This window comes from Carya illinoinensis, chromosome 16 (assembly GCF_018687715.1).
Source record: "Carya illinoinensis cultivar Pawnee chromosome 16, C.illinoinensisPawnee_v1, whole genome shotgun sequence".
In the NCBI taxonomy this organism is placed as follows: domain Eukaryota; kingdom Viridiplantae; phylum Streptophyta; class Magnoliopsida; order Fagales; family Juglandaceae; genus Carya; species Carya illinoinensis.
In genome coordinates, this window is record NC_056767.1 from 5,048,739 (window position 1) to 5,064,725 (window position 15,987).

General features: G+C 35.8%; 3 protein-coding genes across 3 annotated transcripts; 1 reads left to right on the forward strand and 2 right to left on the reverse strand.

Moving 5' to 3' along the window:
- Positions 1-3,577: 3,577 nt before the first annotated feature.
- On the reverse strand, positions 3,578-5,354 carry LOC122298510 (RING-H2 finger protein ATL11-like). The gene has a single exon (XM_043108280.1). The coding sequence runs from the start codon at positions 4,857-4,859 to the stop codon at positions 3,720-3,722; it is 1,140 nt and encodes a 379-aa protein (XP_042964214.1). The 5' UTR covers positions 4,860-5,354; the 3' UTR covers positions 3,578-3,719.
- Positions 5,355-10,879: 5,525 nt separating this feature from the next.
- LOC122298453 lies at positions 10,880-13,285 on the reverse strand. Its single transcript, XM_043108191.1, has 4 exons — positions 13,157-13,285; positions 12,053-12,267; positions 11,270-11,396; positions 10,880-11,195 (listed from the first exon to the last, which is right to left on the reverse strand). The coding sequence occupies exons 2-4, from the start codon at positions 12,244-12,246 to the stop codon at positions 11,118-11,120; spliced, it is 399 nt and encodes a 132-aa protein (XP_042964125.1). The 5' UTR covers positions 12,247-12,267; positions 13,157-13,285; the 3' UTR covers positions 10,880-11,117.
- Positions 13,286-13,549: 264 nt separating this feature from the next.
- Positions 13,550-14,527, forward strand: LOC122298723 (F-box protein SKIP23-like). The gene has a single exon (XM_043108590.1). The coding sequence runs from the start codon at positions 13,550-13,552 to the stop codon at positions 14,525-14,527; it is 978 nt and encodes a 325-aa protein (XP_042964524.1).
- Positions 14,528-15,987: the final 1,460 nt, after the last annotated feature.

Here is a 15,987-nt window from a genome sequence, read left to right on the forward strand (position 1 = left end):
GTTATTTTAGAGCAAAGATAATCATCGAAGCCTATTCAATATAAAATATTTGGATTTAAAAGTTAAAAGAAATATTTACATCTAATCTTATCTTATCTCAATATATTTCAAAAGATTTTATTTTATCTTATTTTATCTCTGAAAACAAACGAGACCTTAGTATATAAAGAGAGTTATACACAAAATATTTTGTAAAATAACAAAACTTAATATGATATTCTTAATTTATTTTACAATAGAAAGATGCTTATAATTTAACGAATAATCAATCTACAAGCTTTGTTTTTGTAATCCAAAACCAAAACACTTCTATATATATTCAACTTAAGTGACTCACACGCATGTTTAATTTTCTTACCAATGAGGACATTGAGACAAGACAAAACTCTAGGAAAAACCTCGTAACATTCCTAGATTCTTCTGCACATGTGATTCTTTTTTCAAACATGCTTAGGAAAATGGGTCCAAGCAAGTGGCAACCTTTTTTTCTCGGAAGGGATCGGTCCAAGAAAAATGTCCCATTCAAACTATATAAATCTATCTCCGACGCACTTTCCAATTTTGAATGGCCACGGTTTAATATTTCATACATTCAATTAAGTTGATAATGACAACTGCTTTTTAAAAAAAAAATTTATTTTTTAATTATTTCAAGTTGATAAGAACAACATGATTGAACCAATAATTCCTAACGTTTGGTTGCAATTTCAAGTTAATATATAATCTGATTAGTTAGGCGGCCATACTCTCACATGATGATCTCGGCAATTTCAGTATATAATTAAAAATAAAGAAAAGCTTTAGTAAATTTCATAAAAAAATAAAAGTAATGATATGTACAGTTATAAATAATTATACGACACTTTGAAAAAAAATGAGATATATTATTAAAAAATTTATTTTATTTTTATGTGGGTCTCATATTTATTTATTTTTTATAAAGTAATTACACGACACTTATACATTCACGACTGCAAGTATTATTTTAAAAAAAAAAACTTATAAATTGATGTATCTTGATGTGATATGTTAAAATTATATAGCTATTTTTATTATAAAATAAATTATATTTTTTTATGGATTTATTTGTATAGAATCTTTTTACGACGATAATACTTTTAATATGGATAATGTTACAGTTACCGCTCAAATATACCGCTTTTCCTTCCCGTTTGATGTGGCAAGCCACGTGTCTTAATTAAGGGTTTGGCTACTATGCCGCCCCAAACGTACCGTTGGACTGGTTTTTTTTTTTTTTTTCATTTTTCATTTCACATTTTTTTAATCACTTTCTTAATTATTAAATAAAAAAAAATACATCAATACATTTAAAATTATTTTTTTAATTATTAAATAAAAAAATAATAATAAATAAATAAATTTGCCCAGCTGTCAACCCGGGCGGTCAACCCCAGGCGACAAAGGGGCTTTATCCCTTAATTAAAAGAAAAAGAACGAAAGGCAAAAAACGTCTTCTGCCCAACCCACTAAAATTTCATCTTCAGAAGTCGAACGCCCCAACGCCTCTGTCAATTGCGCACTCTCCCTCGGTGAAAAAGATAGCAAGGGGTACTTTTGATCCGAACAATCAAACTTTTCTCATCCGTCCAGCAACTCATTCGCCTTCTCTTTGTATCCGTAGACTGCCAGTAGCAAACAAGGCTTCAATAACCTCTAAGACGGAACTCAACAAGAGAAGATCGTAAAAAAATCAGATAAATAACCAAAATATACAAAACATATTTTAGAAAAGGTCTGATGAAAAATATTGGAAAAGAACGTAAACTTAGATCATATCCTTCTAATATATATCCATATACATTTGTAGTTCTTCCTCTCTGGTCAGATCTCCTTCATCCATAAAGCCTCCAATCACAGCGCCTCTTGCTCCTCAATGAGTTTTCTTTTTTCTTTTTAATATATTTTTGCTTCTTTTCTTTCTTTCCCTATTATTATTATTTTTAATTTTGTTTTTTGGGTTTTGCATTGCAATGTTATGAATTTCTAATATTTTTTGTTCCTGGGTTTTGTTGCTCTTGGTTGTTAGGTTGAGAACCCAGGCATTTGCTCTTGAAATCGAGGCGTTGGACCAATTTTTGGGACTTGAGAATACACGGCCAAGATTGATTATTTCAGTTGGAATGGAAGACTTGGGGATGGAAAGCTCGAAGTTGAGGTTCGCCCAGTGCAGGGGAAAATGCTACTAAGTGGAGAGTGGAGTTAGGGTTTATTTTTTGGGAGAGAAGAACAAAAGGAAATGAAGCCTACTGATAAAAGAAATTTTTGAGTTGGCATGGAAGACTTGGGGATGGAAGGGCAGAGGAAGAGGCTACGAAGTGGAGAGTGTTTTTGGGAGAGAGAGAACAAAAGAAAGTAAGATGACTAATCTAAAATTTTATTTTTTATCTTTAAAATTGATGCCACAGGGGATGCCACATCAAGCGGGAGCAGGCAGCGGGAGCATCAAGCGGTGGACATAGCATTTTCCCTCTAATATATGTATAAATGGTTATACTCAGTTAAGCTTATAACTAGTGAAGGCTATAAATGAAAATGAACATGTCGATCTCAATTTGAGGCCGATTCTTTCAATAGATGATCAGATCACTTTTGTAAAGTTAATTTTGACTTAAAAGAATATTAAATGGCTAATCTTAGCATAGACTCGATCGATTCAATTTAAGCTTACAAATAAAATTTGTACAAATACTCCTAGCTAGCTTGCTGAACTCATTTTCGGGGTCTTGATGGGTAGTTGGTAATAACCTGCAAGACTTTGTTTTCAAATAGTCATATTATTTATACAGTATGTATATGCATTTTCAAATAAAACATTAATGCACGATGATATTATAGTATAGTTAAAATATAAGATGTATATATATACCTATAAAATATATTATAGAATAGATAATAATAATATTTACATCCATATAGTAACCATGTTAAAGCAAGAGTTATAATTAAAGTTCATTTAATAGTACCATACCATGAGTACAATTTAAAAAGGTTTAGTTTTGACTATGATGGGTGTATTTGAAAAATGGAAGTGCTATAGTTATAAAAAAGCATCACAAAAATAAATTTACAAACTAATTTAGTTTCATATGATATGTTAAAATTACTTTATAATAAAACTAATTTTATAATTTAATGTAATATATCAAATCACGTCAATTTATAAATTTATTTTTATAACGTCTCTTTGTGATAAAAGAATTTATATCAAGAATTACATGATATATTGGCTGATCTGGATGCCCAACCCAAATCCAAACTATTTATCTTATATAATCATTATAATTTTTATAAATTTTCATACAAAATATAATAAATAATTTAATTTTTTTTAAATTATAAAAAAAAATTAATATAAAAAAATTATACTATAATAATATTTTATTTAATTTTTAATAAAACATTTCATTTAAACTATGTTTCCGAATGAATTCACGGCAGGATGTATATAGCCAATATTATACACAAATTTTGTTAAAATTAAATAAATATATATAAAAACTAAAAGAAAAGAAAAGGAGAGAGGAGGTTGCCCAAACTCCAAAGCGTCAGTGAGCACTTCAGTTCAATAACTTTGTATTACCTTTAAATGGAGTTGAAGATTTAAGTTTAATATTTTTGAAAAGAAAAACGAAAATTTACATATGATCTCAATCGGTCCAACTCCGGACAAACCCAAGTCATACCAAGTAACCAAACTCCTAAACTTGACTATCGGGATGGAGCCGATCGGTCGAGCGTTCTCCGGCGTTGTCCAAAGCCGACTTCGGTGACCGGGCCGAACCAGTCCGGGAAATGAAGTTGGGTGTGAAAGTAAATCTCCACCGGTCTGATCTATCGAACCGCTCGTAGAACAGGTGGTTTCTCCCACTTCCGATGCTACCACTGGCACTCCGGTAACCCCTCGCGGAACTCCGTTCTCGAGGAAAAGGCAAGCAGCTGTTTGTACGGTTCAAGGTGGAACTTATCAGCCGACTTCGGACGTCGTCCGGTAACCTTAATGTGAACCTCTCGTACTTTTCGTCCGGCGGAACCAGCGAGTGACCGGTCGAATGTGATCGCTGGAATATGTCGGCTAATCGGGAACCCGTGACTGAACGGTCCTGATTTTTCCCAAGAGTATGATTCGCTAAATTCACGCTCGCAGCTTCTGAATCTCTAGTACTCTTATCACTATCAGCAACACGAGCATGCGTCTCCTCGGCATCGGATCTCTGTTCGGGTTGACCAGACTCGGTTTCCGGATCTGGGATATACAGAACGGCACTTGGGATTTCTCCGGGTTCCTGAACCAGGTTGGTCCGACAAACCGGGCACGTCGAGTGAGAAGCCAACCAGGCGTCGATGCAGTCGGCGTGGAAGGCGTGGCTGCACTTGGGGAGCAAACGCAGAATCTCTTCATCTTCAAACTCGTTCAAGCACACGGCGCATTCCAGCGAGCCCTTGCCGATCTTGAGCCCCTTAACGGTGGAGTACAAAAATGTCGGGAAGGTTTTGATGGTGTCAGCGCCGAGTCCACGAGCGAAGCGCGAGCGCAGGGCGTTCCTGCCGACGGTGATGGTGGCGAGGTCGAAGCGGCCGCGGATGACGCTGTTAGTGCACTGGCGCACGTAGACACAGAAAAATCCGAGGAAGAAGATTACGCTTACAATAATCACCATGATGCGGGCTATGCGTTTATCTAACTCGAGGCCGTCGAGCGATCCCTGCGATTGCTGATCTTGAAGTCCCATTCCGTTCTGTGCGGCCGCGAGCGGTGACATCTGCAACAGAACAAGCAATTCGACAACAACCCAAGCGACGACTTGAAAACTCAAGTTCAAAAGCTTCTGGACTGTCATCAGTGCTCAGCTGGGTCGTAGCACCGTGTGCGTTTCCGATTCTGAATATTTTAGCCGACGCTGAAATCAGCAAAAAGGCAAAACAAAAGCCAAAAAAAAAAAAAATGCTCATCGTTTACTTTTGGATAGATTATAGTATCTTTGAAGGATCAAACACATTGTATTTTTCGTTATTTGATATGATCTGTATCCTTCTTCTTGGACTGTACCTGTAAGCAGTATCTATATTCAATGGTACGTATTGTGTGTAGGATTGACTTGGGGATCAAATGCTGAGAGGCCCGACAAGGGGGACCCTTTATGCATTCGGACGATGATGCTGTCCTTGATTCGGAGAGAAATAACAAACAAAAAGGCAAAAGATGGAAATTGAGAGGTTGTCTGGTCGCGGCAGCCGCGCGCGCAACACAGGAAGCTCGTACGCAGCGATGGGCGGCGTGCATGCGTGGTTATTTTGTCCCTCTACCTAGCACGCAATCTTGAAGAGTTCTATCTGTCTGAATGAAATTATTAGAAGCAAATAATTATTTCATTTTATACAGGTGAAAACGTTTAGAAATAGGGTTATATATATACAGTAGGTTTTCAATATACAGAAGGATCCATTTTAACAGTACTCATCTCTATATATGATCATGAGACTCCTTCGTTTAGAGTAATCTAGTTCTAAGGACCCTTAAAAATTCTATTATCAAGTCTATGCATAGAACAAAGTGTGTATATGGCATAATTTAATTAAAAAGATAAATTTTAATATTTGAATCTTACATATCGAATTTTACCATTTAAGTTATTGGATATTGATGTACTCTACTCACTAACTTAAAAATAGAATAACTTAAACTTAAAGATTATAATATATATGAGATAATCTATTACCAATAGGGCCACATGAAAACTTCTCATCTGGAGTTATATCGTATAGTAATTTTGGCTATCTAAATATAATATTAATTTCATCTCTTAAATTTTGAAAATATTTATTTAAATAAATAGTAAATAAATAGTAAAAACTGACATAAATAGTGTGTGAACAGTACCAACCTGACGTGAATAGTATGTAAATAGTATATAAACAGTGCACAATTCAAACACTCTATAAAACAATAAGACTCATACTATTTTCAAATTTTAAAAATTAAAAACTATCTCATCTCATCTTACTATCAAGCACATATTTTTTTTATAAACTATTTCATTTCATCTTAACTCGAAAGCTTTTATTACTATTTAAAATATCTCATCTTATCTGAACTACATATTCAAACAAGTCTTTATTCTAACATCTAACTGAAGAAAGAATATACTGATTACAAATAAATATGAGACAAAGTACATACATAAGAGATATATTTTAGCTAGCTAAAGAGATAAGATCAAATTTATAACAAAGCATCGTGTAAGCCAACGTACGACAACCTTTGATCTGATTGCCTCCCGAAACCAACCCAGTGTAGCTTAATTTCTCACTTCCCAAGCCATTCCGTTTTGAAGCGTTTCAAGACATTGTTTAATTCCCTTATACCTTTTGGAAAAATGTCATCGCCCTTAAATGGTATTTATATGTATGGACTTGCATTAATTATGGTTTAATGGTGCAGGATATCTCAAAAAGTAAAACAAGAATAACTTAAGATTATGCCTACTATTTATACAATAGGATGTGCAAATATAGAATGGGAAAAAGTGAAAGAAAGAAGAAGAAAGAAAGTAAGACCGATGGTCAAATTGTATTTAGAGAAATAAGAGTTTTGCTATATATAAGTACAGTCGCGTACTAATCTGTATACCAATATTGATTCATTCACACTTAATATTTTAATTAATATTATTTTTAATAAAATCTATTTTTTGATCAATCACATTATATTAATACACAAATTAATACACAATTATGCTTGTAACTATATTTTTCCGACAAATAATAGAGCCACCGAAACCAAGGCCATACGTATAAACTAGCCCATTTTTTACTCCATCTTTCCGTCTATTATTAGCCATTTGTTGGCGTGGATCTATTATAAATCTTTTGTTGACCACAATTTCAGATTTAATATTCCAGATCACTGCAAGAAAAATACTTAATCAGTTATTTGCTACAAAAGTTATAATTTTCCATCAGAATGAGTCCATTCTCGACATAAATAATTAGTCATTAATACTCATTTTTTCACAACTGCCGGTTACTCTATCACCAACTCCACTTTCATCATATTATTGATTGGGTGTGTAATCAGTCCAGTTTAATCTTATTTTAGACAAAATTTAGGACCGAATCAGTATTATTGGTTTTTGTATTTTTTAAAATTGATTACGCACCGATTATTTCTTTTAAACAAGTACTTCCAGTTTTACCAGTTTCGATCTGGTTCCATCTGTTTTTCCAGTTTTAATATATTAAGTATATTAGTATTACTAATATGTTTATCAAAAGAAATATGTTAAGAATTTATTAGACAATAAAATGTATTTAATATATATTTTATATTTAAAATATATGATCAAATAAATATTCATGTTTAAGATTAAAATATTATATTATAAATTATAACATATTATTTCATACATAATTATATATATTATATATACAATATTAACAATTGATAAACTATATGTATAATATATGAACCCGTTTAGTCCAATCTAGTGTTGGAAAACATAAAACCGATTTTGGATCGAGTTTGACTAGTTTTTAAAATGAAGGAATCAATTCTAGATTGTATCTGTCAAAAGTCGAACCGAACCAAACAATCCAGGCTGATTTTTATCAACAATAAATCAAATATGAAAGCTATAATCAAATTTCAAATGCATCCATTTGGAGTTTGAGAAAGATGTTAGATGTAAGAATTATTATATTATCAAGCTGGTATATAGAGCATACAATTCAGATCACTTAAATGTTAAAATTTGATTTATAAAATTTAAAATTTAAAATTTATCTTTTAAATTAAATTATAATACATAAATAAGGTGTGGTCTAGAGACTTTAGAATATTAGTACTCTAGAGAAAATAAAAAACTTATAATACAAAAAAACTGAGCTGAAATGAAACATAAAAAGCGAAATGGATTTCGTAAATCTCCCTCCCTGCCGTCCATCCTCATAGTAAACAATGACTTTTATATCAATTTAAAAATATAAAATAAAAACAAATCAGGATCTTTAAAATTGAAGTTCTGGAAATATAGTTTTGAGTATTCACTTCTTTACAATTGAATAATATTAATTATAAGTTTTAAATAGATAAAATTTTAATAAAAAATAAATTCTATTAATAAAAAATAATTATTTTATATTTTTTTAAAATAGAATCCACCATTTTACGAGAACTTTATAAAATTTATCTATTTTAAAGTTGTACGCGTCATTTTTCTTTACAATTTAGATCTATAAAATCCAAAAGCATCAATCACAAAGGGCGTGGCGTATTTTATCTCTTCCTGCTGTGCACACTTGCAATCATCTTTGTCAATGGGACCCACCCGTTGGGCCATACCCAGTACAAAAACCTTTTTTTTCTTTTCGGGCCCCAGCCATCAGTCAGGTCCATGCATCTATTGAATATGATTATAAATTCTTTTAATAGAAATTATTTATAAAAATTTAAAATAAATATATTTTGTATAATTTTTTTTTTTATAAAAAAATAAACTACACCTTAACAAAATATAAAAAGACTTATTATTTTTAAATTTTCAACTAACATATTTATCATCCCTTTATGTCCATAAAAAGATATATATTCAAATTTTCAACTATTTTTTATTTTATTTTGAGAATTTTAAAGCTTTTTAAAGTTCAACCTTTCCGGAAAGCCGCCTCCTCGATTGACTTACTTCAGCGAGTTCACACACAAACCATGATCTAATTAAACATTAATTTACCCACACGTCTATCAATCATCAAACACATATAAAAGCATACCCGAGGAAACAATTTCATTCAAAGGAAAAAAACAGAGAGAGTAAGAAATGGGTGTGATGATAAGGTATATATTGATAACCTCGGTGTTCATCTATGGAGGACTACTACTACTATTTGGATCCGCTTTCATAGGTCACGCCTCTGTATCTTACGACTTTGATCAACTCCAGTCCAACCACTTTTATCATAAATATTTGAAGGTGGTTTCCCATAGAAAGAGATTAGCACCACCACCACCCCCTACATCGAATTCACGAGTTCATCAAAAACCTCCGATTCAAAGGAGGTCACCGCCGTTGCCGCCGCCACCACCACCATCATAAAAGGTTGGAATCTTCACTGCCGCCACCAATATGAAGAAGGCTGATGTCACCGTTAATGCCACCAACATCGCCACGCTGATGTGATGAAAGAAATAGCTAAAAGTTCTTGTTTACTTTACTAGTATGGTTGAAAAAGAACAATTATTTGGGGAAGTTTTTTCTTGAATATGGTTTCCACTATATATTAAGGTAACATATGCTATTTTTCTCTAATAAATAAGGGGTTTTCAAGTTAATTAATCTCTTTAATTGGTTAAGATTTGAAAATCTGATATGCTTAGAGACAACCTCCGATCGCCTGGTCTAAGCCCAACCCCCTAATTCCTCTTTAGTCTTGCAGTTGGTCGGCCACTCTTTATTTTCTTTTTATTTTTCTCATATTGATTGAAGAAATTAGCTCACATATTAACCACGTTTGAATGTTTCAACTGAGAATTGAACCTAGTCTTCAAGGCTCCTTATGTACCTCATCACACACCCAACACAAAATATTAGTAGTACTGAGAAAACTGAATTTGTCTAATCTTCTTATTCACTTTAATTTTTAAACCTTCGGGGGAACTGAACCACTCCCGAGTCCCGCCCCCCAACCTAATTTGACAACATTTGTGGGAGGGACGCTTCTAAAATATAAGTAATTATTAAGTAGTCTTGAAGTGTAAAAAAGCACATGATACTCTCATCTTATCATAAGATGCCATATCAATTAAAACTGTTATGTATATAAATAATCTTAATTATATGATATATTAAGGCAGGAAGAAAGTTACCTAATATATAATTAACTCCTTTTAAAATATTGGACTTGAACTTGAGATCAATCAATGATTGAATTACCATGATGATTAAGGAGAGAATCAACCATTTACTCCGTGAGCATCTATTTCTTATCACTTTGTTGAGAATCGAGATTCCGTTTCTCTATCCTTCCAATACATGACAACAATTTGTTTGCCTTGTTAACTCTAGCTCGACGTACATGGTTTTATTTAGGACCGTTTACCTGGGTTTCAGGTTGGGCAGGGTTTCAAACCCGAACCGGGTACACCCGGTTAGGACCTGGGCCATGTGTGTGCACGTGTACCTACTCCCGATTCATTCATGTATACCAGCACTTGTGCCTGCATGTACAAATAATTCATTTGCAAGTCAACTTTATAATAGATGCGCATGCACTGTGGTAACAAGTAGACAGGGAAGGCAGCTTGAACGGAGAAATATGGGAGGTCTAACTCACCATTGAATAATAAACGTCGGTGTATTGAACTAATGGAAGTATTCTAAAGCAGAGAAGTAGATACGGCTAACAAATAGATTGAAAATTTAGGCTAAATGCCACCCCTTGATTCCTTAGAAATTGAACAGCACAGGGTCATAGAGGGAGGGACACTGGCCTGTTTGGCTCCAAATTGAAAAGAGCCCGACAGCTCGAGCATTGAAGAACAGGCCTTTTAAAACTGAACTTGTATGGTATGAAAAGGGAGATAGCCAACATTAAGAGTAAAAGTTAAACCATTAAATCGGAAGCAAATTAAGATTTTCTCAAATCTTGCATATCAGGGGGATTCAAACCTGCCAACCAGTTCGCTAGAAGGCATAATGACATTTCTGCCAAACCAGCTTGGACAAGAACGTGCTCAACAGAAATTCTGCAGTTTCAAAGCCATGACAGAGCATTAGCTTGACATATGAACTCAGAAATATTGGGGTGGCATCGATGCCGCCTTGGTAGCTGACCATCTTTCAATAAACTGGTTTGAAAAAAGATATGAGGAGAAACAACTAGAATGCTTGATCAAAACTTTTTGTTGTTTCAAGAATCTTACAACTCAGTTTATATTTTCAGCTGCAAGAGTAATCTATCTAGTAGAAAAGTACAGATTTCTCAACTACAGCTGCAATGGTGAAATTCACTAGTGAATTCAAAAAATTGATAATGTTTTGACAACCAAAACCAAAAGTTGAACATCCAAAGGCAGAGATTATCCAGCAGGCCGCAATAAAAAACTAGCCTGACTTGCCATCATTCGGTCTAGGAATTCTCACGTACTCATAGTTGTTTATGTCCACTTTCCCTCGCAAAGCCTATACACAGAAACAGAAAGGTCAGCATCAAATGCTCTTAATTGTATTCAGTTTTGCCAGCAAAAGTCCTTTACCTTTAGTTCCTCCTCCAATGAGATTTTTTTTGGTTTGTATGCTTCTACGGGTCCCATTCTCGACAGTGCTTTTCTTGTCTCAATAATTTCCCATTCTTGATCATCCTTCACCTTTGCAATATCATTGCTGAACTACAAGTGCCAAAACGTTTTAGAATAGGAAGAGATTTGGGGGTGGGGGGTTTTGATATTACACCATTTTAGAAATTGCCAACTCCAACATGACAACGTGACAGATAATTTGTGGTAAGGACCTGGGTCTTGGGGAGATGCTCTCCCAAGTTTCAAGGTTTGAACCCTTCAATGCAAACAATTTCTAAAGGCCACCTTCCCATTGGGGAAAATCTGATGATTTACCTGATTCGTATGATGCGAGCGAACTACACGGATTTGGGGTTTGGGTAAAAAACATGTTACATTATCATGGTCCACAGCATTTCTCATCTTAAAAAATTAAAAAAAAAAAAAAAAAGAACCTCTAAGATTATGCCTCTGAGTTACTTACCTGAACATGCTTGAAATCCATAAACTAGAAAACCCTATATACCACAGCTTATACCAATCAATTTCCTATTAAAAGCATGTTATATAAAGCTCAAACAAAAGAAAAACCACATGGTATCATGAATGCTATCCGTCTGTCCCTCTATCTCTCTCTCCCTCTTTCTTGGAACAATTGACTAGATTCAAGAGCACTTTGTTCGATATAGTTGCATTTTTACATAATCAACAGTCAGACCAGACATCTTAGAATCGTACATTGAGAATAAAAATTGCACTAACCTGCCTTGCAAAAGATGACCAAGACCAACCGCCCCAAACACTGTGAGTGAGACCATCGGAAGCCCATATCTGATAAATGGATATTTTCTGCCCCATCTTTTAAACGATGAGTCTGAATGCTGAATATTTGCAGTGGTTGAGGACATGTTAGTAATTTTATGAGAAAGACTCATCACTGTCTCAATGATTGTCATTTCTGCACACCATGAGAGCACCTACACAGCAAGTTGGCAACATCAGGATCACTCCTAAGCACAAGATGCCTTCTTCGAGTAGTCACTAGTAAACAAGAAAAATTAGCTGAGTTTATAACCTTTGAGCTCCAAATTGATCAAGTTAAAAAGACTAGCCCAAAAAAACATATATATTTTTTTGTTTAATAATGAGAAAAAGCATTTAATGCTTTTTAGTCCAAAGAGCTCACAACGCTGAAAAGAGGCTATGCTGCCACCAATTCATATTCTTGTAACTGCTACAGCATCCACAAACATTACCTAATAGTTACCTTCATTTTTTCCCATGTATTTAAGAAAGCAAAATTCTTGAAGCAGATCAAACTAGATGCATGATATCTGAGCAAATTCGATTGAATTGTAATAAAGCAACTTTGCAATAGCTTGTCTTCTCTCGGGAACGGTTTTAGCATTTTATGATTACATGCCTAGTGACCACAATAGAGACTTGAATTATTGCATTTTCAGCCAAAGGGAATATAAATTGGATTCTGTTTTAATGAACAGGTAAACGAAACATTTACGCCAAATATTCCTAAAAATAGAAGACAGATCAAAGAGAGCAAAAATTGACTTTCAACAAAAGCCAGCAATTGACTATTCCATACTAGCCAGTATACACGATACAACCAGCAATGAAGGTTTCCTTTGGTTCTCAGGAGCTAAAAACAGAAATATATGTTTTTTCATTTATAATTGAGAGCTCTAATGTTAGAGTTGAAACCTAAATCAAATGCCAACTTTCCAAAATTAAAAATTTATCGACAATCATTGGGCAAGAAACAAACCAATCACTTCTTAAAAGAAAAGAAATTTCATTTCCAATTGCGGATAATGTTTCCATAATCAAAAGACAGAAGAGAAAGAGTACCTTAATCGTTCGAAGTGGGGAAAGAGAAGCGAGAGAGAGAGAGATGAGAGTGTGTGACTGCGTGTTCGGGTGATGAAAGCTTGATACTTTTGTGAACGCTACAGCATCCACACATGGCCCAATGAAAGTTGGGCTTCACCAGGCCCAAACAAGCCCAGGAATATCACATGTATGGGCTTTTGTTTATTGAGATTAAAAAAATAAAAAAATAAAAAAATCCCAGAAACTTGTGGAAAAAGTTGTTTTCCTAATTTGCATAGGATTTGGATTTGTTCTCCCTTCCTATATAAATCCTCCTTGTTAATCTTCCTGCGCCCCGTATGTTTTTTTTAATCAAACTCCTCCTCTCTCGCCTCTGCACTGCAGCAGCAAAACCTTTGGTCTCCAAATCCCATGGATCGTAATTCCCAAACTGTGTCTTCCTTGTCATGTGCCGCACTAACTCAAACTCCATGGCTCATGCTTCCCAGTGACCAGGAAGACGATAGTGATGATGCTCGCTGCTTCTTCAGCCTCGCAGAGAATAAGACTTACAAGATCGAGAACGTGTTCGACGGGCTTCCTGATGCTTGGTGCGTGGGCTCTTCCCACGGTTGGATGGTGGTTTTGGATCAAAGAGGAAACCCGCGTCTGTTTAATACCTTCTGTAAGGCTAAAGTCGAACTTCCTGCGTTTCCTCGTAAAATGAAACCCAACGTTGGCGAAACTTACTTTATCGAACAGTTGCGGAAGATTTTCATCGTCAAGGCTGTCGTGCTGTTCATGAACCAGTACTCTTGCAGGGTGGTGGTAATCTATGGAATCCATTCAAGGCTTGCATTCTGCACGCTCGAAGACAACACTTGGACAGGACTTGGTGACGAAGGTTACCGCGATATCATATGTTACGAGAATCAGCTTTGTACACTTGCAGACAACGGTTCGATTGCAGTATGGGATTTCCGTAGTCCTTTTCCCACGAAAATTATCAGACCTTCTGCACCAGTTTCCGAAGTTGATCACTACGAGAACTTTCCACGAAATAAGTTTTTCACTCAATCGTACTTGGTGGAATCAATGGGAGGTCTTTTACTTGTCGATCGGATCGTCGGCTACTTTGTTAATTCAGAGGGGATAGCAGTGGATGAGTACGATCTTCTTAGCCCTGACGATACGCACCCTTTGGTTTGTCCATACCGAACAAAGGTATTCAACATCTATAAGTTAGATCACAAACAGGAGACATGGAAGAAAGTGGAATCTTTAGGTGATCGAGTGATATTTGTGGGTGGGAACTACTCCATATCGTTTTCCATTCATGATCTTGAAGGATGTGAATCGAATACTATTTACTTCTCCGATGATAACTGGAAGCAGGTGGATGTGTTGTGAAAAACGATGACAATGAATTGAAATAACAACGAACGAGAGAAACAATCACACACGCAATCACACACGACACAAGATGTACGTGGTTCGACAAATTGCCTACGTCCACGGGAGCTGCAGAGGATTTTATTTTTGAGGAATATCACACTACAAGATGGATCTCAACACTGTTCATCCACAGTATTTTTCGTGTCTACAGTACCCAGACATAAGAGTCAAAAATCATATATATAGTTCAAACGGCGGAATCCCTAAAATGCATGTTCGCTCGAGCGGCGTGTCGAGCAAACTTCCCTTCCGCGTCCCGCTCGAGCTCACTGTCAAGCTGACGTCGAGCGTTCGACTCTGCCTGACTTCACTTCAGCGGCCAATGCCTCCGCTCGAGCGAACTCCTCCTGCTCGAGCTCACTGTCGAGCTGACGTCGAGCATTCGACTCTGCCTGACTTCGCTCGAGCGGCCAATGCCTCCGCTCGAGCGGTGTGGACCATACTCCACAGTACTCAACAATTCTCCCACTTGGAGACTGGTACACTCGCTGTATCGCCGTCTTCCTCAAACATGATATCCTCCACCTCTGCAACTCACTGCTCCTGTCTTCATTCTAGAAGACCAACTGAAGTTGTGCACAACTTCAGTTTCTCAAGCGTAACACCCTTTGTCAACATATTAGCAGGGTTCTTGCTTCCACAAATCTTCTCAAGTAACAACTGTCCGTCATCTAACAATGACCGTATGAAGTGATACCTGATCTGAATGTGCTTGGTCCTGGAATGGAATGCTGGATTCTTGGCAAGGAATATGGCACTCTGACTGTCACTGTAGAGAGTGCCTTTCTGATTCTTCTTACCCAATTCTTCCAAGAAACCTTGTAGCCATACCATCTCCTTTGCAGCCTCTGACACTGCAATATACTCAGCTTCTGTTGTAGACAAAGAAACTGTTTTCTGTAGATTAGAACCCCATGACACTGCAGTACCACCAAGTGTATAAACAAAGCCCGTGGTACTCTTTCTACTGTCAATATCTCCAGCTAAATCAGCATCAACATAGCCCTGCACCTCCAAGCTCTCTCCAGAGAAACATAAACAGGTTTCTGAGGAACCCTTTAGGTACCTCAAAATCCACTTCACTGCTTCCCAATGTTGCTTTCCTGGGTTACTCATGTATCTACTCACAACTCCCACTGCATGGGCAATATCCGGTCTTGTGCAAACCATAGCATATATAAGTGAACCAATAGCTGAGGCATAAGGAACCTTACTCATGTAATCTTGTTCCTCCTCTGACTCTGGTGACTGATTCTTGCTGAGTTTGAAGTGACTTCCCAAGGGTGTGCCAACTGGTTTGGCCTTGTCCATATTGAACCTGCTGAGTACCTTTTTCAAATACTCAGCCTGTGAGAGTGTCAACGTACCTTTGACTCTGTTTCTGACAATTCTCATGCCAAGGATTTGCTTTGCAG

Bases quoted from the DNA above. Each gene is read 5' to 3' on its own strand.
- LOC122298510 (XM_043108280.1), bottom strand. From the start codon at position 4,859: ATGACAGTCCAGAAGCTTTTGAACTTGAGTTTTCAAGTCGTCGCTTGG.
- LOC122298453 (XM_043108191.1), bottom strand. From the start codon at position 12,246: ATGACAATCATTGAGACAGTGATGAGTCTTTCTCATAAAATTACTAAC. The intron at 11,397-12,052 runs GTTAGTGCAATT...CTTGTAGTTCAG, and splicing joins GGTCATCTTTTGCAAGGCAG to CAATGATATTGCAAAGGTGA. The intron at 11,196-11,269 runs GTAAAGGACTTT...TTCTGTGTATAG, and splicing joins CATTGGAGGAGGAACTAAAG to GCTTTGCGAGGGAAAGTGGA.
- LOC122298723 (XM_043108590.1), top strand. From the start codon at position 13,550: ATGGATCGTAATTCCCAAACTGTGTCTTCCTTGTCATGTGCCGCACTA.